At 40.1% G+C, this 27,239-nt stretch overlaps 1 protein-coding gene across 1 annotated transcript; it reads right to left on the reverse strand.

The window, feature by feature from the left end:
- LOC146966866 (hemicentin-1-like) lies at window positions 1–26,995 on the reverse strand (the record flags this gene model as incomplete). The annotated part of the gene is made up of 8 exons (XM_085764010.1): window positions 1–350; window positions 502–762; window positions 854–1,177; window positions 10,359–10,520; window positions 10,705–10,932; window positions 11,021–11,329; window positions 26,327–26,587; window positions 26,668–26,995. Coding segments are annotated over 8 exons (2,223 nt in total), but the record flags the coding sequence as incomplete, so codon positions are not given.
- Window positions 26,996–27,239: the final 244 nt, after the last annotated feature.

Consider the following 27,239-nt stretch of genomic DNA (forward strand, 5'->3'; position numbering starts at 1 on the left):
TCAGGTCTGTGTTGTAGATTTTGATTCAACTATTAAGATGATTATTATGAAGACCAACAGTTCCTCACCTATCCTGAGGACAGTGTTGGTTATCAGCGTCTCCTCAGCATCTCTCAGTTCACAGGTGTATGTTCCCTCATGATGTGAAGATAAGTCCTGTAGCATGAGGCTGCCTGACTCTGACACACCCTTCACCTGCTGCCTCCACTCCTCTGAGACTGTGTAGAGGACGTCAGCTCTGGTCTGAGTCACGATCATCTGACTGTGGTTGAATCTCCATATGAGGCCAGAGAAGTTGGTGTTGTTGGAGCAGGAGAGTGTTGCTTCAGTGTGTGATGTATCGATAGAGGCTGAAATGATGTCACAGAAAAAAAGAAAAACACTTTTACTCCCATTTGGTCCCAGGTGATAAAAACAATTCACCCACAAATGCAGTGTAACCAGGAACATTGCTGTAGTTTAATACATTTTCATATTGCAGGTTTTCTTAAAAACACTGACCTGGTTTTAACAAAGTGACTCTCCTCCAGTTTCTGCGAGTGCTGATGTTGCAGCTGTAGATCAGATCAGTATCTGAACGTATCAGAGAACCACTGATGTTGTAGAGCAGCTGCTCAGTCTCCTGGACTTTAGTTTGGTTCTTGAAGGCCACATTGGATGGAGGACTGGTGGACCAGGTGAGTTCAGGCTCAGGGTAGATCCCCTCTGAGCTGCAGGTGATGATGTCTCCAACCTGCTGGAGGTCGACTTTAACCACTGGAGCTGTAAAAACAATAAAAAATAAATAAATAAAATAAAAACCAGATGCACAAATGAATGATTTTCTACAGTTTATGTATTGTGTTTCTCATACCGTCCACTTTCAGGTCAATGAATGACTCCTTGTTTCCTCTGATGGTGCTGGTGTAGCACTTGTATCTCCCCTGGTCCTGAACCTTCAGCCCTGTCAGCTGCAGTGAGGCGTTTCCTCTGGAGATCTGGTCCTGGAACAGTGATGTTCTGCCTCTGAAGCTCTGGTCCTGATATGCCAGCTGGTCTTGGTTGTGGTAGTAGGAGTGGACAGGAAGGTGTCCAGCTGTCAATTGAATCCAGTGGACGACCACATCCTTGCCGCCCTGGAAGCTGCACGGTAAGATGCAGCTCTCCATGAAAACACAGGACACCTCAGTATCTGAAAAAGAGTTACATGTTAAAGTTCACAATCATATTGGCATTAGCAAAAAACAACAACTTTGATAAGCACATTATCCTATCAAACATTACCTTGGGTGTCGTGAAGGCACCAAAAAAAAAAAAAAGTTATTCTGCAAATGTCTGCAGCTACAAAACAGTTCACTAGTATCATCATCAGTCAACATTCATTGAACTGTGGATATAAATTCCTGTTTGCCACTGGAGTGAGCGACATGAACAAGACTGGACTAGAACCTGTAACATTGTTGGACCATCTGTATAAAATTCTGATTATGACTGTGAGAATCTTTAATGTGTTTAATGTTGAACTGAACATGTGATCAGATATTAAACTTCACTGTTACAACATTATTGTTATAAACACTTCACTTGCCTCCTCTTGCAGGACACAACAACAACAACAACAACAGGACGGAGATTTCCAGTGAACAAAGGACCCAGCTGACCCTGGTCATCTTCTGTTTGTCCTCTGAGTTGCATCACTGTCCAATCAGGAGTTAGGGGAAAACCTAAAATACAGTAATTAGACAAAGAAAAGTCTGCATTAAAGACAGTATCCACTTTCAATAACATGCACAGTTCATCCATCATTATTCATTGTTTTATTACTGTAGAAAACAATCTCCAATAAATCTGATAATGTCCCCATGGCCAAACACTATCTTGACTTCCATAATAATAACCCCTCTACTTTGCAAGCTTTTGGAATAATTCACATTCCAACCTCCATCCGCAAAGGTGACAGACAAAGAAAACTAAATCAAAGGGAAACGTTTTGGATCCATAAACTGCAGGCTACAAAACATCCAGGCTTGAATGAAGACTTAGACTTCTCTGTTTTTCTGTGAGCTCTGCTTGTCCCTTGGATTGCTCCTGGTATGATTTAGTCCAGGATTGTATTTAATGTATTTTGTGTTGTATTGATTGTTGTATCCTATCCATTATCTATCTATTTTTGGTATTATTTTGCACCCTTTATTCATTTGAAATATATGCTGACCATGTTTTTCTTTATTCAGCCTTGTTACCTGTGGGGTGAGTTATGACCAAGTCCCTTCTGCAGGAGTTGGCTGCTGACCACGCCCACTCTGGGTCACAGCAACCGAGTGGCAGCTTGTCATTGGTTAAACACCAAGACAAAAGACCCAGGTGTATCTGAAATATCTGTTTGACTCCCTGATGAAAGCTTGATGCCGAAACAAGTCATAGTCATTTTAAACATGTCATTGTGACAATGCCAGATTAATTAAAGGCATTTTTACTAACTCAAGAGAGTGTCTTGGAGTTTTTCTTTGTTTTCCACATCCCTTGGATCCCTCTCCAAAGAGCACCTCTATATTTGAGAAAAGAGTCCATGTAGCGCTCTGCTTTGAACATTTTGTAAATCTGATAATCAGTTGTCTAAGATTGTAGAGTATTTAATTATGTCACTCTTACAGGATAATCTGACTCCAGCTAAAACAGTCAACACAGTTCAGACAGAAGAACAAAGATTCAACTCTTGTAGGAAAATAACAGATGTTTTTGTAAATGAGGGGAGCTTGAATTGTTTTGTTCTGACAAGAGAAGACAATAATAAACATAATATAAGATACTGTATTGATCTATAACTCTATAACTTTGGAAAAATTGTAGTTGCAGTGGTCATGCACTGTTGCCTTTGAAGCACGATGGTTCTTTGTTCAAACCTGCTGTAATAAACTTTCTCCCACACAAATACCTGTAGTAAACCTGTGAACATGGAACACCTCAAAACTGCATCATACTGTATGATGTATAACTCTTGTGGAAATAGAACAGGTGCTGCTGCAGAGGCTACGCATGTTGCCCCAGGACAATGGTTCTCTGTTCAACATGTAAAACCTCAAAACTGTCCATAAATGTGTAGTAACAACCATCATGAGGTTTTTAGCAGTATAAGCTTGAAGTATTAAACAAAGCAAACTTACATAGTCCAATAAGCAGTCACATGGCCGTGTACATGAGGACAAAGAGATAAGATTAAAAACTGATTAAAAATGTATTGTGAACATGACCCACCCACCAAAAAGGGCGGGAAACTGTCCAATCAGAATTCAGTGTGTCAAATGACTCTTATCAACTCATAGTCAACTTGTTTTACAACTTCCCAGTGTGTGTTAATACTTGATCCCACATAGTATAGTGTAAATACATGTGGAATCAAGATGCTATCATACTTGGAGAATCCAACAGAAAACTATAATTCCTCACTCTGTCTCCATCACTGTCTCACCTGGCAAAAAACTATATACAAAACAACTTGACACAGACAGAGAGTATCCTTTGTCCTGATGTATGCTGCTGTAATAGACATAGGATGCATTCGTTTCCCTGCAGACATTTAAAAACAGTCAGCAGCTTTCGGATTAATCTTTCATCTTGTCTTGTCACCTTAAGTTTTCTGGTGCTGGTAGCATGTGAAAGAACCTAAACAAAGATGTTTTAAGAGGAAGCATGTGACCTGCAGTACTATTTGTAAGAACCACAGTGGCTCTGGAGTTTCTCTCTGTAAACATACTGTTATGTATTAGATCATGGTGGTAGTGAGGATGTAAAAAAAAAAACCAAAAAACGTGAAAGAACACCAGACAGAGTCTCAATAGGTGCCGTTTACTGGGTCAGTAAGTTGTGCATAACATTACAGCAGGCATCTTGGATTCTCTAACTTTACAGTGTATCAGGGTCTTAACATTACAGCAGTGCCACCTAGTGGTACAAAGTAGCAATAACAAATTAAGAAGAACAGTTGTCACTGAGGGCAGAGCCGGCCCTCCCTATAAGCGAACTAAGCAGCTGCTTAGGGCCCCGCAGCCACTAGGGGGCCCCCAAACTTTGCTCAATCATTTGTCTAACCGTCTCTGACAAAGTGTAACCCTTGACCCAACTGGCAACAATGACCGTGACACGCATACGTAAACGTAACGCAGACTGTGGCCGTTGTCCGGTAACGAGCGCGCACCACCCCTTCCCCTTCTCTCCCCCCTGGCCCCCTCCCTCCCTCACTCACTGAGATCGCGATTTGCGAGGAGGTGATTAGCTTTTGGACAGCGACGATGTCCAAAAGGATATATCCGTCAGGTGCGGAAAATAGGAAAAAGAAGGTCAAGGATGAAAAAAAAACAAGGACAAGGTAAGGCTAATTAATGTTATGTTTACTAGATGTACGTTTAGCCGAAAAACATGTCGGTGCTTGTGTTAGCTCACTTAGCTGGCTAGCTGCTACATACCAGCCTGCTGCAGTTAACATGTCCTGGCTGATTTTAAGGTCTGTTTACAGTGAAAAGATAACAGCTGTTTTCCTGTGAGGGGATAAAGGATCAATCACCCATTTATTAATGGCTGTCATGTTGCCACATCCTCATCCCCTGTGCTGGTTCCAGTCATACAGTTGGTAAGTTTCTTGTTTGTTGCCACAATATGTTTATCTCTGTTGGAAAATTAAATTGTGTGTAAAGTGGCTAAAAAATTCTACTAATCTTCTCCACAGCTCCAATGGTTACTGCTGATGATGCTGCTGACCAACCAACATCCTCTATCTTCTTCTCAACTGAAGTTTTGTTTTAAGGGTTCTAGAATTTAGCTGTACAGATAATTTAAAGAAAATAAATCTGTTCAAACTGTAATCTTTTGTAGAATCTTTTATCTTTCTGCTACATCAAAAGTACTGCCGGTTTGGAGCCACCTATTGCCATTCACAATATTAACATTAACATTCAGACAAAAACAAAGTAGAAGAAAAAATGACAAGTGCAATTAGACAGCTTTAAGTGTTTAGACTCTAATTAGTAATGAAATATCTGCTCGCCATCATGTTGATAGAGGTACAATAAAATATGCAAGGGTTGCATACGGTAGCTGGTTTTATGAATATGTGATGATACACTGTGAGGCAGGGCCCCCAATTTTATCCTGCTTAGGGCCCCCAGATGTACAGGGCCGGCCCTGACTGAGGGTAAAGGTGGAAATGTACATACTGTTTATCAGGAGTCTGAAAGTGACAGAATCAACTACAGTAGTTCTGGTCCTGCTAAGGCAAAGAACATGTTTTTAACTGGCTGATAGCAGGTGATGATTATGATGTGATCGCATGGTGTGGCTCAGAGTGTGTTAAACAAAACCTTACTGAATGTATTCATTCGTTTTGTTTTGTTTCATTAGAAATGGAATATGTAGTGTATATACTTCATATTACACTAAACATTTCACAAATTGCACAAGTCATCACAGCCCTCTCTGGCTTCCAGCTTGAGTGAACAGGCCCAGGCATCTGCATAAAGCAAAGTTCAGTGTGTGTTGAGGTAGTTTTAGGTCCACACAGACTCTGTCTCTCTGAAGCCTCGGTCGGAAGAAGACCGGGGAGGGGTGTTAACCAGCAGCTTTAACTTCCATAGTTGCTCTAAGGCTCTGAACCTATCAGGTCCAGTTGACTGAACTGTTACTTCCTGTCAACATGGTTACAGTGTATCAGCACGATGTGACTGGTCTGCTGTTAACTGAAGTAGAGTGGTGACAATCAGGATCGCAGCTTTCTGAAGAGACACTGATTTCGTGTGATCCATTCACCTGTAAAAGAAATTAGATAAAGTTTAAGGTGTTGACTTTTACAGTGTAGTTCATACAGCACAGCAGTGTTTCTCTAATACAGAGGATTAACTTGATGTTCATTATGTTTCATTCTCTGTTGTTGTGTTTTGTTGAACTGAACAAACAAGATATGAAAAAAAATGAAGAGAAACTTTTTTTTCCTTTCACAGTGTAGTAGGCTACCAGGATAATTATTGCTGCCATGTCACTGAAAGTGTAAACAGATTTTTTAAAATGACCTCTTTTGAACCACCATGGACCACGACAGATAGGTTACAGCTGCTACAACAGGAACAGCTACAACCACAGGAATTATAATGGCTCCAACACTGGTTGAATTAACTGAAATGAAAAGGTATCTTCTTACTTTTATCAGAGAGTTGTACTGTATTATTATTATCATTGTTATTATCAAGACCAGTTCCTCACCTATGCTGAGGACAGTGTTGGTTACCAGCGTCTCCTCAGCATCTCTCAGTTCACAGGTGTATGTTCCCTCATGATGTGAAGATAAGTCCTGTAGCATGAGGCTGCCTGACTCTGACACACCCTTCACCTGCTGCCTCCACTCCTCTGAGACTGTGTAGAGGACGTCAGCTCTGGTCTGAGTCACGATCATCTGACTCTGGTTGAATCTCCATATGAGGCCAGAGAAGTTGGTGTTTGAGGTGGAGCAGGAGAGTGTTGCTTCAGTGTGTGATGTATCGATAGTCTGAAATGTGATACAAAAAAATGAAAAAGATAAAGAAAAAAAACTCCCAAAGATGCAGTGTAACCAAGTACATTACTGTTGTCAAGTTATTCAGAGTTCATCTACCTACCAAGAGGACGTAGGAGTCAACTCATTTCAACTTAGTCCTTTCTTTTATTTGACTTTTGTTTTATGGTTGAATCAAAAGCAGGTTGATAACCTCAAAGAGAGAAGAAACAGAAATCAGTTTCAACACCTAAATCATAATCATATTATGTAATCAGCTCTCTGTCTTAGCAAAGTAAATAAATTCAGAACCACCAATCAAATCAATCTCGCAATATCATATCTTGAAAGAAAATAAATGGGAAAGTGACCAAATACCCATATACCAATAGTCCCAAAGTGCAGCCAAACTTCAACCTTGAACAGGTAACACACACATACTGTATATAAACACACATAAAGTGCACATAAAGCAGCGTCATGCACAGAACTAAGAGCTTCTCTGTGTGACAGTACCTGGGCAGGTGGTATGAGATTGAGAAGCTCCCAGCCTCCTTCGAAAGAGGGAAGTGCATCGAGGCAAACTATTCCATAAGGAAAGATGGTACCATCCGGGTGCTGAACTCCCAGTTCTAGTGAGTACTGACACACATTAGTGTTTCTTCAGACCTAAAATAAAATGTTGGATAACGGCTATAATAAGTGTGGATGTGGAATCTTTTGGCCAGACTCTGGCTGACTGTCCAAGCGTACACTGAGTCAGAGGTTGTTGTTTGCTCCACTTTTGTCAAAATCTAATCACTTTACTGCCTGTGTCTCAGTAAGAACAAGGTGAGGGTAGCAGAGGGGACAGCAATAGTCCAAGACCCACAAGAACCTTCCAGACTCGGAGTGAGCTTCTCGTATTGTAAGTTCTCTTCTTCTACTCTTCATCGTCTTTGTTTTTGTCTTTGCTACTTTTTACTGACTTAAACCTGGTTGCTGTAAGACTTTAAATGTTTTAGGAGTAATAATGTTTTCAATTATAGCACTAAAATAATTCAAACTGAATACAAGGACAGAAAAGGAAAATATTTTTTTAATTCTTTGTACATTTTAGACAGAAGTCCATCCCACTAATCATATGATTATGTGGTTAAAGGGCACACATACCTCATGAATGACAATATATCGGCTGGTATATGACACAGCAGCCTCACTGCATTATGACTAAGAGCCGTCTGTTAGTGAAAGCCTTCATCGGTATTTAGATCTCAGCAAATATTTGTGTAGCTTTTAGCTGACTTGAGCATTACATCACAGACACAGCTTCTAGGGTGAGAGGGTTCAAATCTCACTGTGAATGCAGATTTTCATGTTTTAAAGACAGTGATGATGATTGTCCAGCAGGTGTCAGCCTTGATCTAGTTTCACTCTTAATCTACATGCTGCTCTACAGCTCTGAATGCAAGTTATAGGGAAATCTGACTGAATGACTGCATTTACATGGCTGTGAAAATATAGAAGATTTTAATCATCATCATCATCATCATCATCATCATCATCATCATCATCATCATCATCAACCCTGATCTCTGACCTTTGCTCCCAGTTTCCCCCTACAGCCCATACTGGGTTCTGACCACTGACTACTCCAGCCTGTCCGTCGTCTACTCCTGCACGGACATCTTCCGCATTTTCCGTATCGAGTACGCCTGGATCCTCGGACGCTCTCGCTTCCTGCCACCAGAGACGGTGCGGTACGCCAAAAACCTGCTGACCAGTGAAGGCATCGACCTGTTCAGGATGAAGGTCACAGATCAGACAGGCTGCAAAGATAATTAGGGACTGACCAGACTCCTGTTCCACTGTAGCCATGCACAGTGGAGGCTGCAGGGTTTGACACTTGAATTATAGGGTATACTGTAGCCTATTATGGGTTTATTGGGATCTTGATACTGTTAAAGGATGCAGTGAGAAGGTGGCTCAGTCAGATGAGGTGTTGTAGATCTGCATCTTCAATTTTTCACTTTTTAGAAATGCTAAAAAAGAAATTATGGGGAAAAAATTCAAACAGTTATCCATGTCTATTACAACCTATTGTTTAATCAACCATAGGCTATTGCAGTTCTCTATGTGATTTGCTTTGATTTATATTATTTTTCTGCAGACTAATTGTCCATGTATCCTCTTTTCTTAGCTGACAATTTTATATCCACAAAACTAGTTCCATCCAATGTTCATCTTTTTAAAATATATTTTTATATTTTAATTCTGTAACTGCTCAGTCATTTAAAGACGGGGAGAGTGATTTTGTAAAAACCCACACCACCTCACAAACTCAATGTCTACCAATATACAGTATTTGTCTTTTCACACTCATGAACCAAACATACCCTTGTATAAACTCTGGGACTGTCTTGTATATTAAAGATATCTATGAAGCAGTTATTTTTCATTTAATCTTTTTGTGATTTATCTGATGAAAATTGTCCTGACTCTCACTGATAGAGAAGAACGTCCATCTTTTCAGTTTAAAAACATGGATCCTGATCTGAACCATAGTGGTGAACCATATAAGGGATAGATTGAAAGCCTGATAGGGAGCGAAGGCCCCCCAAAAACAGTTGGACCGTTAGGAAGGAAGTCATAGCTTCCTCTTTGAGACTGTATCACACAGGGTGATGAAAAACAGAACAAGAGCACAACATTTTAATTCAATTCAGTGAGGAGATATTACTTACATAGTTACATTATCTCATACAGTCCAGTTCGACCCTGCAAAAAATAAAATAAAATCAATCAATCAATCAACTTCAGAAACGTAACGGGTGGTGTATGAACCCAACTGCAGCCCAGAAGACTCAAAACCAATCGAGAGAGTTCAACAGTTTACTGAGACTCTGTCAGTCAGAAACAGGCAATCAGAAATCAGGAGAGTGGAGGCTGAAATATTGGTCAGGGACAGAAAGCTGAGACGATTACCAGGAGGCAGACAAAGCAGGGGAATCAGGGACAGGTTGATACCAGGAAGTCGGGCATGAGAATACTGGAAAGTCTGGCTTGGCAAAGAACAGTCTGGCAAAGGAGTGAGTGTGGAGCTGGTGAGTATATGCTGGGCTGATAGCATGTGATGAGGGGCAGCTGTCTGCACAGGTGAGTAGATTAGACTGACGAGGTGGGCGTGGCTGTGATTTTACATTTTATCCTCATTTCATTATGAAAGTTTCTTGTTTATCGTGCATTTTGTGAAAATGTACTCACCTTTGACTTTCATCACTGCTTGAGACATTCATTTGTTGACCTGAAACAAACATTAAAAAAAATTGAATACAGAAATATAAATGCGTAACAAACAAGAAATTAGTATAATAATCATCATCATCATCATCATAATCATAATCATCATCATCATCATAATTAGACACTGTATAGTAATTCACCTGTTTTCTTTTTCCACTGCCATACCAGCCAACAGCTGCTGACAGCTGCAAACAAAACAGCTGCAATCACCAAACCTCTAATGACTCCAACACTGGTTGAATTCCCTGAAAAAAAAAGTGTTTTAATGTTTGCAGATCATACAGGTATAACAGATGATAACACTCCAAGACTGTGGAGATCTGTGATCTCCTGTAAGTCTCTTCATTCTTTTATTTTTATCTGAGAGTTGGATCAATTTTATTGATTCTGTTTCAGGTCTGTGTTGTAGAGTTTGATTCAACTATTAAGATGATTATTATGAAGACCAACAGTTCCTCACCTATCCTGAGGACAGTGTTGGTTATCAGCGTCTCCTCAGCATCTCTCAGTTCACAGGTGTATGTTCCCTCATGATGTGAAGATAAGTCCTGTAGCATGAGGCTGCCTGACTCTGACACACCCTTCACCTGCTGCCTCCACTCCTCTGAGACTGTGTAGAGGACGTCAGCTCTGGTCTGAGTCACGATCATCTGACTCTGGTTGAATCTCCATATGAGGCCAGAGAAGTTGGTGTTGTTGGAGCAGGAGAGTGTTGCTTCATTGTGCGATGTATCGATAGAGGCTGAAATGATGTCACAGAAAAAAAGAAAAACACTTTTACTCCCATTTGGTCCCAGGTGATAAAAACAATTCACCCACAAATGCAGTGTAACCAGGAACATTGCTGTAGTTTAATACATTTTCATATTGCAGGTTTTCCTAAAAACACTGACCTGGTTTTAACACAGTGACTCTCCTCCAGTTACTTTGAGTGCTGATGTTGCAGCTGTAGATCAGATCAGTATCTGAACGTATCAGAGAACCACTGATGTTGTAGAGCAGCTGTTCAGTCTCCTGGACTTTAGTTTGGTTCTTGAAGGCCACATTGGATGGAGGACTGGTGGACCAGGTGAGTTCAGGTTCAGGGTAGATCCCCTCTGAGCTGCAGGTGATGATGTCTCCAACCTGTTGGAGGTCGACTTTAACCACTGGAGCTGTAAAAAAAACCCAAAAAAAACCCCCCCAAAAACCAGATGCACAAATGAATGATTTTCTACAGTTTATGTATTGTGTTTCTCATACCGTCCACTTTCAGGTTGATGAATGACTCCTTGTTTCCTCTGATGGTGCTGGTGAAGCACTTGTATCTCCCCTGGTCCTGAACCTTCACCCCTGTCAGCTGCAGTGAGGCGTTTCCTCTGGAGATCTGGTCCTGGAACAGTGATGTTCTGCCTCTGAAGCTCTGAACCTGATACGCCAGCTGGTCTTGGTTGTGGTAGTAGGAGTGGACAGGAAGGTCTGACTGAAACCAGTGGACGACCACATCCTTGCCACCCTGGAAGCTGCATAGTAACATGCAGCTCTCCATGAAAACACAGGACACCTCAGTATCTGAAACATGTCAGGTAAAGAGTTACACATTAAAATCCAATGCAGGAACAGATGAGTCAGACGGTGGCCATGCTCCACCACCAGGACCTTCACATTTCTGGTGATCAGTGTATAGCATTTTTCTCTGCACTCTGGACGGTGTGAGCAGCACGACTTCCAGGTCAACACGTTCTCACTCCCAGTGCGTCAACCCCCTGACGAACGGTCACTGTCCCTCCTCGTCACATGCCTGACTCATTAGGTACCCGTTTTTCGTCATGAGGTGACGAGCGGGGATTTCAATTCATTCCAATGCAACCCCCTTCGCGGCGATATGTGACGCTCAGAGTAAAGTGATCCAGCCGACCGGACGCGGCGCTGAACGACGCACTGAGCTGGAAAACTTTTTTTCCCCTTTGAAGCTTTATTGAACCTGGTGTGTCTGACATAGCTTTCATCCAAGCCGTCATTTTGGTTATTAATTATTTACTGATCTTGGCGTTGGTGCAGAATAATAAATAAACAAACAAACAAACAAATAAATAAATTACATCCTTGTCGGAAGACCAGACGGGGTGGGGGTGTGTAATAAATAAATAAATAAATAAATAAATATTTTTGTCCCGTGCGTAATTGTCAAGATCCGCATTTCGATTAAACTCGCCTTTCTTCTTTTGTACGAGTTGTTGGACGACTGCATTTTCATTTTATTTACTTATTTCCCTGTCCTAAGTCATGTTTATGGATACACAGTTGAACATATTGTCATTTTACCCTCGGCATTTTCCCCTCACTTTGCTGAATATCTGTTGATTCATGTCATAAACACGTTTTGTTCATTAAAAATATGTGGTGTTTATTAAAAATATGTTGTTCATTCAAATCGGTTGTTGTTCATTGCAGAACAATAGAATATTAATACGGTGATTTATATACAGATATTGATCGCGCAGTGTGACCACAATCACTACGCACGGAGGCGTGAGGGACATTTGAAACAGCTGTATCAATCGTCCCTGCAGCGACTACTGACACTTCAACCTGTTTTGGCTCTAAACTTCAAAACTATGACATTGCATAGTTTAGGACCTGTTTATGTACGAATTCATCTGTTGTTAGGTCATATTATTATTTATTTATTTTATTTTTTTTTAAAGTATATTTTTCGGCTTTTTGCCTTTATTTGATAGTGATGACAGTAGAGATAGACAGGAAATGGGGAGGCAGAGAGAGGGGGAATGACACGCAGGAAAGGTCTGCCCGATGCGGGATTCGAACCGGGGACGCCTGCGGCGAGGACTGTAGCCTCTACATGGGGCGGCCGCTCTACCCACTGCGCCACGCACCGCCCCGTTAGGTCATATTATTATTGCATGAAACACACAATACAACTTTTGATCACAAAAAAACTACCGCACGTAACATTTTACTTTCCGTAGTAAAAAAAACAGGTTCGCGCTAATAACTTTTGAATGGCGTGACGTAATTTCACAAGCTTTCCCAGGATTGGTCGGTGATGAGTGCTGGACTAGAGGATGTGACGTCATTGCAACGGCGCCACCATAGACTGCGACACTGCCATCTACGGCGTCTGGACGGAACTACAACACCTTAACAGTGTGTTTGTGATCATGAGGAGTGGAAATTAAGCCATGTTGATTTAATTCAACAGCATGTGAATAAACAGTGAGGAATCAGAACAGTTAGACAGCTCTTTTTCAACAAAGTCCAAATAATTCAAGTAACTCAAGTCATATAGGCCTTTTTTTTTTTAATTGCAGAAAACAACATATTTCTCCCCCCTTCTCCCTCCTCCCGCCCAGGAACCTTAGTTTATAATATAGTGTAGAATGAACCCGTCCACTGTAGTAATGTTTATGCACAACTGCACCACTTTAGCCAGCTCCTTTATTTCTGGTTTTACATTGGACAAACTGATTAAGGCTCCATTTTCAGGAGACACAGCTATTCTTTAATAACTTCCACATTTGTTGGGTTACGTTCAGAGGTTTATCAGGGCAGGGCCTAGGGTCATCCAGTGTTAGCAATTACAGACCCATCTGACCTTCACAGGGGTCACAGGTTAACTTTTCATGTGAAATTTGACGATTTTTGCTATCAATTCAGGCATAAAACACCAATACTTGGAGCTGGGAAGCTGAAATCTTTAGATTCTAGTCCAGACCTTGGAGCAGATTGACGGTGCCAAATATCAGAGCTCTGCTCCACTCGGAAGTGTCCAAAATGGCCAAAAAGCAGTGTTCATTTCTAATCCCCCATTGTGTACAAGACTAAATTCAACAGATAGTCTTTAATAACTTCCACATGCTTTGAGCTGGAAGTCTGAAAGTTTCAGGGTTTTGTCAGGGGCCTAGGGCCACCCATTATCTGCAATTTCAGACCAATCCCACATTCAGAAGGGGTCAAAGGTCAAGGTTTAGTGTGAAATTTGACGATTTTTGCTATCAATTCAGGCATAAAACACCAATACTTTGAGCTGGGAAGCTGAAATCTTTAGATTCTAGTCCAGACCTTGGAGCAGATTGAAGATCAGAGCTGTGCTCCACTCAGAAGTGTCCAAAATGGCCATGGTAAGTGTCAAAGGTCACAGGGGTCAAACATCAAAGTTAATCCTAACAAAACACACATGCTTTAAGTAATCATCATGAAATTTAGATGAGTTGTATATCAGAGAGTCCTCTATCATTATATTGTATTACCATTGCTCTGGGGGCCACGGGGGCCCCTGGGGGCCACTTCGCTTTCCCATGCTCTCACAGATTTGGGTGTCGGGTCAGTGGATAAGGGCCTCACAATGAGTCCACAGGCCAAGTTTCAAGTGATTCGGTTGGTTTCTATGGAAACAGCGGCCTCCTGGAGACAGAGGAATGCGGCTGTTTGAAGCCCCGCCTCTCGAAAAGTAATGGCTCAATCAGGACCGAACGCACATCAACGCGTTCGTCTTGGGCCCCCGGAACCACTGATATCAAATTCAGAACTGTACGACTTTTAGAAATATATTTCATCCATTTCAGCTTTTCTGACTCAGAAGGTCTCTCAGGCATTAAGTCTGAGAGGCTCTGAATCTGAAAAGCTGAAATGGATGAAATATATTTCTAAAAGTCGTACAGCTCTGAATTTGATATCAGTGGTTCCGGGGGCCCAAGACGAACGCGTTGATGTGCGTTCGGTCCTGATTGAGCCATTACTTTTCGAGAGGCGGGGCTTCAAACAGCCGCATTCCTCTGTCTCCAGGAGGCCGCTGTTTCCATAGAAACCAACCGAATCACTTGAAACTTGGCCTGTGGACTCATTGTGAGGCCCTTATCCACTGACCCGACACCCAAATCTGTGAGAGCATGGGAAAGCGAAGTGGCCCCCAGGGGCCCCCCGTGGCCCCCAGAGCAATGGGAATACAATATAATGATAGAGGACTCTCTGATATACAACTCATCTAAATTTCATGATGATTACTTAAAGCGTGTGTGTTTTGTTAGGATTAACTTTGATGTTTGACCCCTGTGACCTTTGACACTTACCATGGCCATTTTGGACACTTCTGAGTGGAGCACAGCTCTGATCTTCAATCTGCTCCAAGGTCTGGACTAGAATCTAAAGATTTCAGCTTCCCAGCTCCAAGTATTGGTGTTTTATGCCTGAATTGATAGCAAAAATCGTCAAATTTCACATGAAAAGTTGACCTGTGACCCCTGTGAAGGTCAGATGGGTCTGTAATTGCTAACACTGGATGACCCTAGGCCCTGCCCTGATAAACCTCTGAACGTAACCCAACGAATGTGGAAGTTATTAAAGAATAGCTGTGTCTCCTGAAAATGGAGCCTTAATCAGTTTGTCCAATGTAAAACCAGAAATAAAGGAGCTGGCTAAAGTGGTGCAGTTGTGCATAAACATTACTACAGTGGACGGGTTCATTCTACACTATATTATAAACTAAGGTTCCTGGGCGGGAGGAGGGAGAAGGGGGGAGAAATATGTTGTTTTCTGCAATTAAAAAAAAAAGGCCTATATGACTTGAGTTACTTGAATTATTTGGACTTTGTTGAAAAAGAGCTGTCTAACTGTTCTGATTCCTCACTGTTTATTCACATGCTGTTGAATTAAATCAACATGGCTTAATTTCCACTCCTCATGATCACAAACACACTGTTAAGGTGTTGTAGTTCCGTCCAGACGCCGTAGATGGCAGTGTCGCAGTCTATGGTGGCGCCGTTGCAATGACGTCACATCCTCTAGTCCAGCACTCATCACCGACCAATCCTGGGAAAGCTTGTGAAATTACGTCACGCCATTCAAAAGTTATTAGCGCGAACCTGTTTTTTTTACTACGGAAAGTAAAATGTTACGTGCGGTAGTTTTTTTGTGATCAAAAGTTGTATTGTGTGTTTCATGCAATAATAATATGACCTAACGGGGCGGTGCGTGGCGCAGTGGGTAGAGCGGCCGCCCCATGTAGAGGCTACAGTCCTCGCCGCAGGCGTCCCCGGTTCGAATCCCGCATCGGGCAGACCTTTCCTGCGTGTCATTCCCCCTCTCTCTGCCTCCCCATTTCCTGTCTATCTCTACTGTCATCACTATCAAATAAAGGCAAAAAGCCGAAAAATATACTTTAAAAAAAAAAAATAAAAATAATAATAATAATAATAATATGACCTAACAACAGATGAATTCGTACATAAACAGGTCCTAAACTATGCAATGTCATAGTTTTGAAGTTTAGAGCCAAAACAGGTTGAAGTGTCAGTAGTCGCTGCAGGGACGATTGATACAGCTGTTTCAAATGTCCCTCACGCCTCCGTGCGTAGTGATTGTGGTCACACTGCGCGATCAATATCTGTATATAAATCACCGTATTAATATTCTATTGTTCTGCAATGAACAACAACCGATTTGAATGAACAACATATTTTTAATAAACACCACATATTTTTAATGAACAAAACGTGTTTATGACATGAATCAACAGATATTCAGCAAAGTGAGGGGAAAATGCCGAGGGTAAAATGACAATATGTTCAACTGTGTATCCATAAACATGACTTAGGACAGGGAAATAAGTAAATAAAATGAAAATGCAGTCGTCCAACAACTCGTACAAAAGAAGAAAGGCGAGTTTAATCGAAATGCGGATCTTGACAATTACGCACGGGACAAAAATATTTATTTATTTATTTATTTATTTATTACACACCCCCACCCCGTCTGGTCTTCCGACAAGGATGTAATTTATTTATTTGTTTGTTTGTTTGTTTATTTATTATTCTGCACCAACGCCAAGATCAGTAAATAATTAATAACCAAAATGACGGCTTGGATGAAAGCTATGTCAGACACACCAGGTTCAATAAAGCTTCAAAGGGGAAAAAAAGTTTTCCAGCTCAGTGCGTCGTTCAGCGCCGCGTCCGGTCGGCTGGATCACTTTACTCTGAGCGTCACATATCGCCGCGAAGGGGGTTGCATTGGAATGAATTGAAATCCCCGCTCGTCACCTCATGACGAAAAACGGGTACCTAATGAGTCAGGCATGTGACGAGGAGGGACAGTGACCGTTCGTCAGGGGGTTGACGCACTGGGAGTGAGAACGTGTTGTCCAGGTGGTGGTTGGAGTGGTTGGACTATCTTCTGGTATGATTGAACTTTGATAAAAAATTATGTCTTAATTTTTTCAGATTTTTAAAAAATATTTCTCTCTCCCTTTGTCTCTTTGGCATTTTGAACCTAATTTGCACCACTGAATTTGGCTACAATGGTTACAATCAGTAGTTAAGTCCTTAGTTTAGTTGTGATTATTTTAGTTTTTTACGATTGCTCTGACCCGTTTTTCAATACTTAAAACACACAAGTCCCAAAACAGTTCATTTCATGCTCAAAATCACACAGTGTAACTAAACACAGACATACATTTCCAAAATACAATAATACACTAAGACAACTCGCCAAATCAAAACACTGACACATGTTGTCTTCCAACAGAAACATGTGGTCAGTCACAGCACAGTGTCATAATGGAATAACACAAACTGAATCACTTTATACTGTATGTGTCAGCTCTACTGTTTTACAATAGACAGATTATTGTATTGATCTTATAAATTGAGGTTCGTGCTGTAGTTTATTTGAACCCCTCTTCATTTTTCAGTTGTTGGGCATGAATTTTGTTCCTTTTTTTGTAACACTCACAAAAGTGAACGACCCACCTCAGAGCAGCTTTGCAGAATGTAAAGTTTATGAAAGAAGAAGACAGTAAATGGCAGGATTTGCAGTAAACACTTTACTGTATTACAGTAGCCTATTTGCAAATGACAATTACTTAGAGTAAAGAGGGGGGGGGGGGGGGGGAAATCAGCATTTACAGTACAATCAGCTGTGATGATGTAAATTTGCATTAGCTATGCAAATATTCTGTTATCATCTAGAAATCCCAATCATCAAATGATACATTATAATTTTGTACATAGACTTTATTGCACTCCTCGGAAATTATTTCAGATGAAACGTGCTCTAAATCCAGACTGTCAACTCTGCTCCCCGAGCACCATAGGCACGTTTTTTCACATGTATGGAATTGTCCTCCAGTACTATCCTTTTGGAAAATTGTTGTAAGAAGACTGTCTGTTATGCTGAATGTTGTAATCCTGCCTTCTGCTCGGCCTCACGGCCGCAAAGAAGATCATTGCCCAGAGATGGAAGGCCCCACACACTTTGTCTTATGACCAATGGGCATGCTCAGTAGTAGACTTGGCAAATCTTGAAATGTCTGTAGCACGTATGCATGGTGCGAAGGAAGAGAATGTTATTTTTTGGTCCAAGTTTGCACATACAGTACATGTAAATTCAGTCTCTACAGTTTAAATTGGATCTATTTGTTTTTTGTTTTTGTTTTTGTATTGTTTTGTTGTTGTTGTTGTTTTAAGGAGGTTGACTTGGGGGATGGGGGGGGTGGGGTATATATTTAGATGTCTGTATATATTGAATTTATGTTTTGTTTCTGTTATTTTTTGTTGTTGTTGTTTGTTAGGGGTATTTTTATTCTTTATTTTTATTCTTTTCAAGGTGTGTGTTTGTTTGTTGGTGTTTGTTTGTTTGTTTTTTATTATATCTTTGTTGTTCTACTGGATTGAAATAGATAAAAATTAATAAAAAAAATTGATCACAAAAAAAAAAAAAAAAGTAAATTTTCATTAGCTCAATCAACTGTTTCTTCAAAAGCATATGCCACATTTGTTTCAGTGCTGTTTGGCTTTGAACATGAGGTTTTCTGTTTTGTCAAACAGTGTGAAAGCAATTGAAAATGTATTACAGTAGTTCACTTCTACTGTTTTGGCCTTATTGAGCTTGTGTGTAAAAGAAGTTAAAACAAATTTTAAATGTGTTAAATGTATGTTGTGTCAAAGTATAGCCCACACAGGCTGATGTTGTGCTAACTGTGTGAAGAGTTTTGAAAAAGTGTTTTAAAAACGGGTCACCGCGATCGTATAAAACTGTAAATCCAAAAAATGTCTTTATCTAGGCTACTATGATTGTATCACCATGGAATTTGTGGTTACTTACAGTAAATGCAATGATTACTTTATTCTGGGCTGAATACAGAGGTTGATGGTTGACACGTTTGCACTGTGTTAAAGGGATACGCCAACATTTTTTTTCATGTCTTGTCTCACTCCAGAGTCCATGACAAGCAGATGGACACCATCCTTTCGACTGTGCGTGCAGTAACAAGGGAGATACAGGCAGAGCTGGCGCACCGCAAATTAGCTTAGCTCAAACGCTAGAAGTGCATAGGTAATGTTAGCCTGCCTCCACCTAAAGTCATCAGAGAAACTCTTCAGCAACTCTAAACAGAAACCGGCGGGCCGATCATCTAGGAGGTCCTTCACCTCCTACCAGGCCATTGCTTAAATAAGAAATCTTTCCTAGCAATTTTTTTGCCTGGTTAAATAAAGGTTGATGATGATGATGATGATGATGATGAAGTAAAAGCACAAATTCTATCGTCGTGGTTTTCTGTATAGAGTGCCGAATCGAAAGCAGGAAGTAACGTCGCCATGTGTCCTCAATTCGTCAAAGTTTTATTTTGTGATCCGATTGAATTGTGTCTTGAGAAAAAAATATGACCTCTACCTGTTTAAAACATCACGTTTCATGCCGAGAAATCAGCAGTTTGTCGTAAAATGGCAACAGAAGAATGTATTTTGTGTGACGACGCACTACGGACTACAGAACTGGTGTCCCACAATAAATACATCACCAACTGACACGGGAAAGGGCGGCATTTGGTGTGTGACGTCACCTACGCGACCTGTAGGCCTAGTCTTTCTGGTGACAGATTCTTCAGAATTTTATTTTACAATAGTTTTACAACAAACTGCTGATTTCTCTGCATGAAACGTGATGTTTTAAAAGGTAGAGGTCATATTTTTTTCTCATGGCACAATTCAATCGGATCACGAAATAAAACTTTGACTCCCGTTCACCCATGGAGATTTTTTCCGAGTTAAGGACCCATGGCACCGTTACTTCCTGCTTCCGCTTCGGCACTCTATATAAAGGGCAACTGGTGTTTTATTTTGTGAAAGTAACCAGAAGTGCGTTGGTCCAGAGACGTTGGTCACAACGGCTATAGCTTGAGTAGCGCCGAATTTGTCTGAACAAAATTGTAAACAGCTGGTATTTAGACAAATTAACGACACACTGCTGATCTAAATGGCTACTTTCTTGCCTAAATATGTTTGAAATGTTGATGAAGTGATATATTTACAGAGTTTATGCTAAAATGAAATCAGCTTCTGACTGCTGGTTTCGGCTCAGGTAGGAGGCAGGCTAACACTACCCATACACTTCCAGCGTTTGAGCTAAGCTAATTAGCGGTGTGCCAGCTCTGCCCGTATCTCCCTTGTTACTACACGCACAGTGGAAAGGATGGTGTCTATCTGCTTGTCATGGACTCGGGAGTGAGGCAAGACATGAAAAAAAAAAGTTGGCGTATGCCTTAAACATTTACAATAAAGCATCAAGTATAGCATTTCTATTACATGTCCTTAAAAGTGTCTCTCTGTATCAGTTTATCTCAAGTAGGCTATCTTTACTGCACTTCACTAAAGAACTTATTTGTTTGTTTATTTGTAGGCTACTTTTCACTCTTTCACAAATTGAGATATTTTCCTCAAATTAGATACCAAACACAACCTGCCCGTTGCTGAAACACACATTGTCTGACAACAACCAGACAACAACAACACTATACTGGAAAGCCCCGTTTTACTGCCAACACCTGCAGGTGTGAAACCTGATTTCTATCACTGGAGATTAAATCCTGTTTGAACAAGTTCCCATGAAAGCTGTATTTATGGGGGCGGGACTAGATAAGCTTTAGCTTCTCCCGCTTTCCCTTTCGCCCATGTGTATTGTATTATTTGAACTAATATGAAGTGTGATGATGATGATTTAATTGACATGCCCGAAAAAAACAAATAAATAGCCTACTTACTGTGGGTGGAAAAATCTGATTTTATGACTACCTTTAATTTAATTTTATTTTATTTTATTTATTTATTTTTTTTAAAGTTTTAAGCTTTAATTTTATTTTTAACATGTGAAGTATTGAACTGAACATGTGCTTTAATATTAACAGCATTATTGTTATAAATGCTTCACTTGCCTCCTCTTGCAGGAGTCAACAACAACAGGACAGACATTTCCAGTGGACAAAGGAAACAGCTGACCCTGGTCATCTTCTGTTTGTCCTCTGAACTGTCTAAGTGTCCAAGCAGGAGTTTGGGGACAAACCTAAAATATCACACCAAAAAACAACAACAACAACAACAACACAATTCACTTACAAAATTATCTGCAGTTTGTAAATCAAAATTCTGAGCTGAGCCTTCAAAGCTGCCGGTCTCCACTGAGACCAAACTACAGCACAATACAAAACACAGTTCTATTGTTTTATTACTGTTAATAATTAATTGATGAACTGATCTGAAAAATAATTGGCAGTAGATCTTTATTATCAGTTAGTGAGTATCCAGGTTTGATTCTGTCACTCTTTCAGGATAATCTGACTGCAGGTAAAACAGTCCACACAGTTTAGACAGAGAAACAAAGATTCAGCTCTTCTAGTGAAATAACAAAGATGTTTTTCTTTTAATGAGCAGAGTTTGAAATTTTTTAGTTCTGACAGGAAAAGAAAATCATAAACATAATATTGGGGTTGCGCGTGTTTTTTAAATAAACAATCCGTCGTGTGACTCTCTGAAGCTCACACAGACTGAGCAGAAACAACGGGGAAAAGACACCCTCCTCTCATTATAAATTGTCTGTCATATTCCTAGTGAGTTTTAGAGGGCTCACTCATAGCTATAAGCTCAATATTGTATTTATTGGATAGTCCAATTTTTTTTTGTATTTTGTAAACTGGATACCTATATTCTACAAGATGCACACAGTGGTCAAATGTACAACTAGTCTGGTAACTGTTACATTAAAAATAGGATTGGTTTCAAATTTAGGTGGATGGTGGTGTAACCTATTTTAGTTAATTTACTACTGTACTTTTGAATATGCAGCCTGCACATTAAAAGTGTAGTAGTAAATTAAATAGAATGCAGGTAAACAACATTTCAATTTGTGTTTTGAGTACAAATTATTGCAGCACAATAGACACTTTTATTTTGTATAGGGAAAAAAACACAGAAAAAGGTGTGTGGGTGCATGTTATATAGTTGACACGTCAACAAAGTGAGGATGGTGTGCATCGAAATTTGAGCCTTTACTTTATTATTTTTCACTCTAACATAGACGCCCGACCAAACTCAGTCTTGGTTTATGAATCTGGTGGTTGTGGCCTGGGATGGTATCAAAAATCCTGGCCTGATTTATTGTCCCAATCCGCCCCTGTCTATAACTCTATAACTTTGGAAACACTGTAATCAGCTTTCTCCTCACAAATAGGCTACCTGTAGTAAACCTGTGGACATGTAACACCTCAAAACTGTCCATAGATTAACAAACATCATGAAGCTTTTAACAGTATAGCATGAGCTCATAGTATCAAACAAAGCAAACTTACATTTATAGTCCAAAAAGCAGTAGCATGCAGTGCACGTGAGGGTTGGGCAATAAAACTGTGAACACCACATCCAGGGAAGTAAAAAGAATCCAGACCAATCAGGATACAGGTTTGTGTAATATGAGATAGTTGCTAATTTTTTTTTTCTTTTTTTTTTTTACTATGCCATACATGTTGAATCATGATGTTACAATACTTGGAGAAAACAATAAATGGAGAAAATGAAGATTGTGAAGGCGAAATGTGATGGTTATTACAGTTTATTCAGAAACATTCTTATCATTATTATTATTTTTTAATTTTATATTATTATTGCAACAAATGGTACAGTTAGACCTGGCACTGAAGGGTCCAGCAGCTCATCAGATTTGAGACTGAGCAGGTGGAGGCTCGGGTGGTGGTGGTGGACTGGTGAGCTTTGTCAGCAGCAGCAATGCAGCAGTGTTAAAGGAGAGATCAGTATATGAGGGTTGCATATTGTGGGAGAATGGATATGATTGGTCATGACTGACCAGGTGTCTGTCAGCTGACTACACCGGGGGCTTGTGACTGCGTCTGATTGTGTCCTACATGTATGTGTTGAAGATTTATAAACACAGTTCTATGTTGGGAGCACATAAAAGATGGTGTTAGAACAGGAATATGACCTGGGATAAAATTGAATTTAAAAGAACCACGCAGTTGCTCCAGGAGGTTTTTATTTATTTTTTTGCTATAAATGTATTTAGCCTATTTAGATCATGTTGGTAGTGTGGATGCACCCTGGTGATGCAGTGACTGGTGATAAACACCTTACTTTCCCCCTCAGACTCACACACCACAAAAAACTCCACATGCAAAACTGAAGATCTTCCTCTTTCCATATTAGGACAAAAAGCAGAACTCATGACTATAGGGACAAATTAAAATAGTGTAGAGTAGACATTTTGTCTACGCTGACATATTTGGATGTCCTAGAAATAGAGTTGAAAATGTACAGTAGGCTACATACTGTATTAGGAGTCTGAAAGTGACAGAATCAACCAGCTCTGGTCAGTCAGGTGAAGAACATGCTTTTTAACTGACTGGTACAAAGCAGGTGATGATTATGATGTGATCACATGGTTTGGCTTAGAGTGTGCTAAACCAAACTTTACTTATGTTTATTTATTTTCACACACAGCACCATCGAGCACACACACAGAGAGAGAGAGAGAGAGAGAGAGAGAGAGAGAGAGAGAGAGAGAGAGAACATACATGTTGACATTATGAATTGTCACATTCACATAATAGTAAAGTGTGGAGATAAAAGAATATCATTCAAGAGAACAAAATTCAAAACTGATTTTTTTTATTCAAGTAAAAAACAACAAGTACAAATGATTATTAGCTGCACACCAAAAGAAAAAAAAAAGAAAGAAAGAAAAACACCTCAACAACAAAACAAAGTACAAGTACAAACACACAACAAACCATGCAATGAATGAACACAAAGCACCAGCAACAGTAGCAGCAGGTGTGAGCAGGTGCACTCACTGCAGTGTTGCTATTAGTTACGGTATTCTTGGTGGCGATGGGCAGTGAAAACTGGACCCCACCATGTACAGAGTGTTAAATAGAAACAGGAGTAGTGTAGGTTAAGTGTTAGTTCAGCTGCCAACTTATATACTGGTCCATTTCAGTTTGAAATTTTATTTTCATTGTATCTTTGAGACAAAATTACACATTAAAGACCAAGTTAGTGTTTGTTCAACATCACATTAATGCTTCAGTCTCCAATGTAGAGGTTTGTTCTTCTTGAGCTTGTTTCTATTAGAGATTCACGAGTGTTTCCATGTCCACAGTCATTTAAAGGAGACATATTATGTACAAATTAAAATAGTTCCCAGGTGTCTTAAAGTCATGTCTGTGAAATGCTCCGGTCAAAATGCACCCAAGGATCAAACATCACAGAACTTTTTTCATCCTCTCAAAACAGTCCTGTTCTCACAGGTAGGGGTGGGATTATGCAAATTCAATAACTAATTACATCATTGTCAGACAATTGAGGGAACAGCTTGTAAAAACCACATGGATAGGGAGCCTATAAAATTACAGATTTTATGTCAATATAAAGAACCTTCAAAAAGTGATATTTCCATAATAGGTGGCCTTAAACACAGTCACAGTGCAGTCTGAGCAGATCTGTAATTTTCCTCAAACAGAGGGGACAGATAATATTTCACCACAGGGCGGAGACATTACTCGCATTAACTCATCTCTGCAAACAAAAAAGACAAAACAAAATGAAATTCAGTATCATGAAAAAATATGAAGGCAAAGTAAGCTAATTCCTTATTCATTCTTCTTTAGAGTAAAGAAAAACATAGTGATTTGATGTGATTTTATATTTTATCTTCATAAGTTTTTTGTTTATTGTGCATTTTGTCAAGATTTACAGTACTCACCTTTGACTTTCAGAAGTTCTTGAGACATTGTTTTGTTGACCTGGAATAGGTAAAAGAAATCAACCAACAACAACAAACAAGAAATAAGTTTAAAAAAAAATAAAATAAATAATAATAATAATAATAATAATAATAAATGAAACTAAACAGCAATTTACCTTTTTTCTTCTTAGAGTACAGCACCAGGAGAGGTACAAGTAGAGATACAATCAAACCTGCTGCAACCACCAAACCGATAATGGCTCCAACACTGGATGAACGATCTAAAGTAGTGTAAAGGATTGTTTTTGTGGGTCATACAGTTGTTACAGATATAAACACTTAAAGGGTAACTATGCAAGTCAGCTCGCTTTTCCGCTGTGTGGTTACGCTGCTCTCAGCCATGTGCATTGAAGCCAGCGAAAAATCAATAAATGGAGTGGTGGAAAATGTTACATAACATAAACGATGTTACGGCGCGTGTGTTTGTGTAGTCTTAACCGTCATAAACAAGTTGTCACTCGTAACAAGTCACAAGTCATGTAGTTAACGATTACTCCTGAGCTTTTTAATTAAGGTAAAAATGTAGCATAGCAACGGGAGAAATCCTGCTTAGTTCCTCTTTAATGCTCATAAAGAGTATTTGCACCAGAGTCAGGTTGGTGCATCTGTGTTCTCCAGTAGGTCTCTTCATACTTTTACCTCAGAGGAAGGTTAGGGTTAGGTTTGGATAATTTTTTTCTTTATTCTATTCTATTTGTTCATTTGTTTAGTATTTTGCAACTTAGGTTTTGAAAATCCAACTATTGAAATAATCATTAAAACCATTCCTCACCTATCTTGAGGACAGTGTTGGTTATCAGCGTCTCCTCAACATCTCTCAGTTCACAGGTGTATGTTCCCTCATGATGTGAAGATAAGTCCTGTAGCATGAGGCTGCCTGACTCTGACACACCCTTCACCTGCTGCCTCCACTCCTCTGAGACTGTGTAGAGGACGTCAGCTCTGGTCTGAGTCAGGATCATCTGACTCTGGTTGAATCTCCAGGTGAGGCCAGAGAAGTTGGTGTTTGAGGAGGAGCAGAGGAGTGTTGCTTCATGGTGGGACCCACTGACAGAAGCTGAAATTATAAAACAGAAACACACAAAATGAAAGTGTAAAGTATTTACTCCAGATTCTGATAAAAATCACACCTGGCACAGTTTGGTTGGTAATGTTTCGATTGAAGAAATAATGTGGTTTGTTCTGATGAATTTGGATTTGGGCATGGACTCTTCATAATTTCCACTTCAGTACCAGCATTTGTTAATCACAGACTTGTCATGTAACTTTGTTATTAAAAACAATCCAATATGCTCACCAAAAAAGTGGTTTGTTGCCTGAGGGCAACACCATAGTGTGTTAATCAAAGCATTAAAGGTCACTTCAGATTTACATCTTCAGTTCTCTTATTAAATGTAGAAGAGTGAAGTTGCATGAAATGAGTAAAGATTTCACTTCTTGATTAAAAAGCACTTGCTCACTGACCTGGTTTTAACAAAGTTGCCTTCCTCCAGTTACTGCGAGTGCTGATGTTGCAGCTGTAGATCAGATCAGTATCTGAACGTATCAGAGAACCACTGATGTTGTAGAGCAGCTGCTCAGTCTCCTGGACTTTAGTTTGGTTCTTGAAGGCCACATTGGATGGAGGACTGGTGGACCAGGTGAGTTCAGGCTCAGGGTAGATCCCCTCTGAGCTGCAGGTGATGATGTCTCCAACCTGCTGGAGGTCGACTTTAACCACTGGAGCTGCAGAAAAAATATTTTATTAATGCACCAATAACATCAGAAATGAATGGTTTTCTATATTTACTGTGTGTTTCTCATACCGTCCACTTTCAGGTCAATGAATGTCTCCTTGTTTCCTCTGATGGTGCTGGTAAAGCAACTGTATCTCCCCTGGTCCTGAACCTTCACCCCTGTCAGCTGCAGTGAGGCGTTTCCTCTGGAGATCTGGTCCTGGAACAGTGATGTTCTGCCTCTGAAGCTCTGGACCTGGAGTCCCAGCTGGTCTTGGTTGTGGTAGTAGGAGTGGACAGGACGGTGTCTAGCTGTCAACTGAAACCAGTGGATGACCACATCCTTGCCGCCCTGGAAGCTGCACGGTAAGATGCAGCTCTCCATGAAAACACAGGACACCTCAGTGTCTGTAACATGTCAGGTAAAGAGTTACATGTTAAAGTTCAATCATATTGGCATATTAGCAAAAAACAACAACTTTGATATGGACAACATTATCCTATCAAACATTACCATGGGTGTCGTGAAAGGCACCAAAATAAATAAATAAAACATGTTATCCTGCAAACCTCTGCAGCTACAAAACAGTTCACTATATCATCATCAGCCAACATTCATTGAACTGTGGATATAAATTCCTTTGTGCCACTGGAGTGAGCAA

The sequence above is a fragment of the Trachurus japonicus genome, chromosome 20, assembly GCF_045865225.1.
Source record: "Trachurus japonicus isolate A0001 chromosome 20, Traja_1.0".
Taxonomy (NCBI): domain Eukaryota; kingdom Metazoa; phylum Chordata; class Actinopteri; order Carangiformes; family Carangidae; genus Trachurus; species Trachurus japonicus.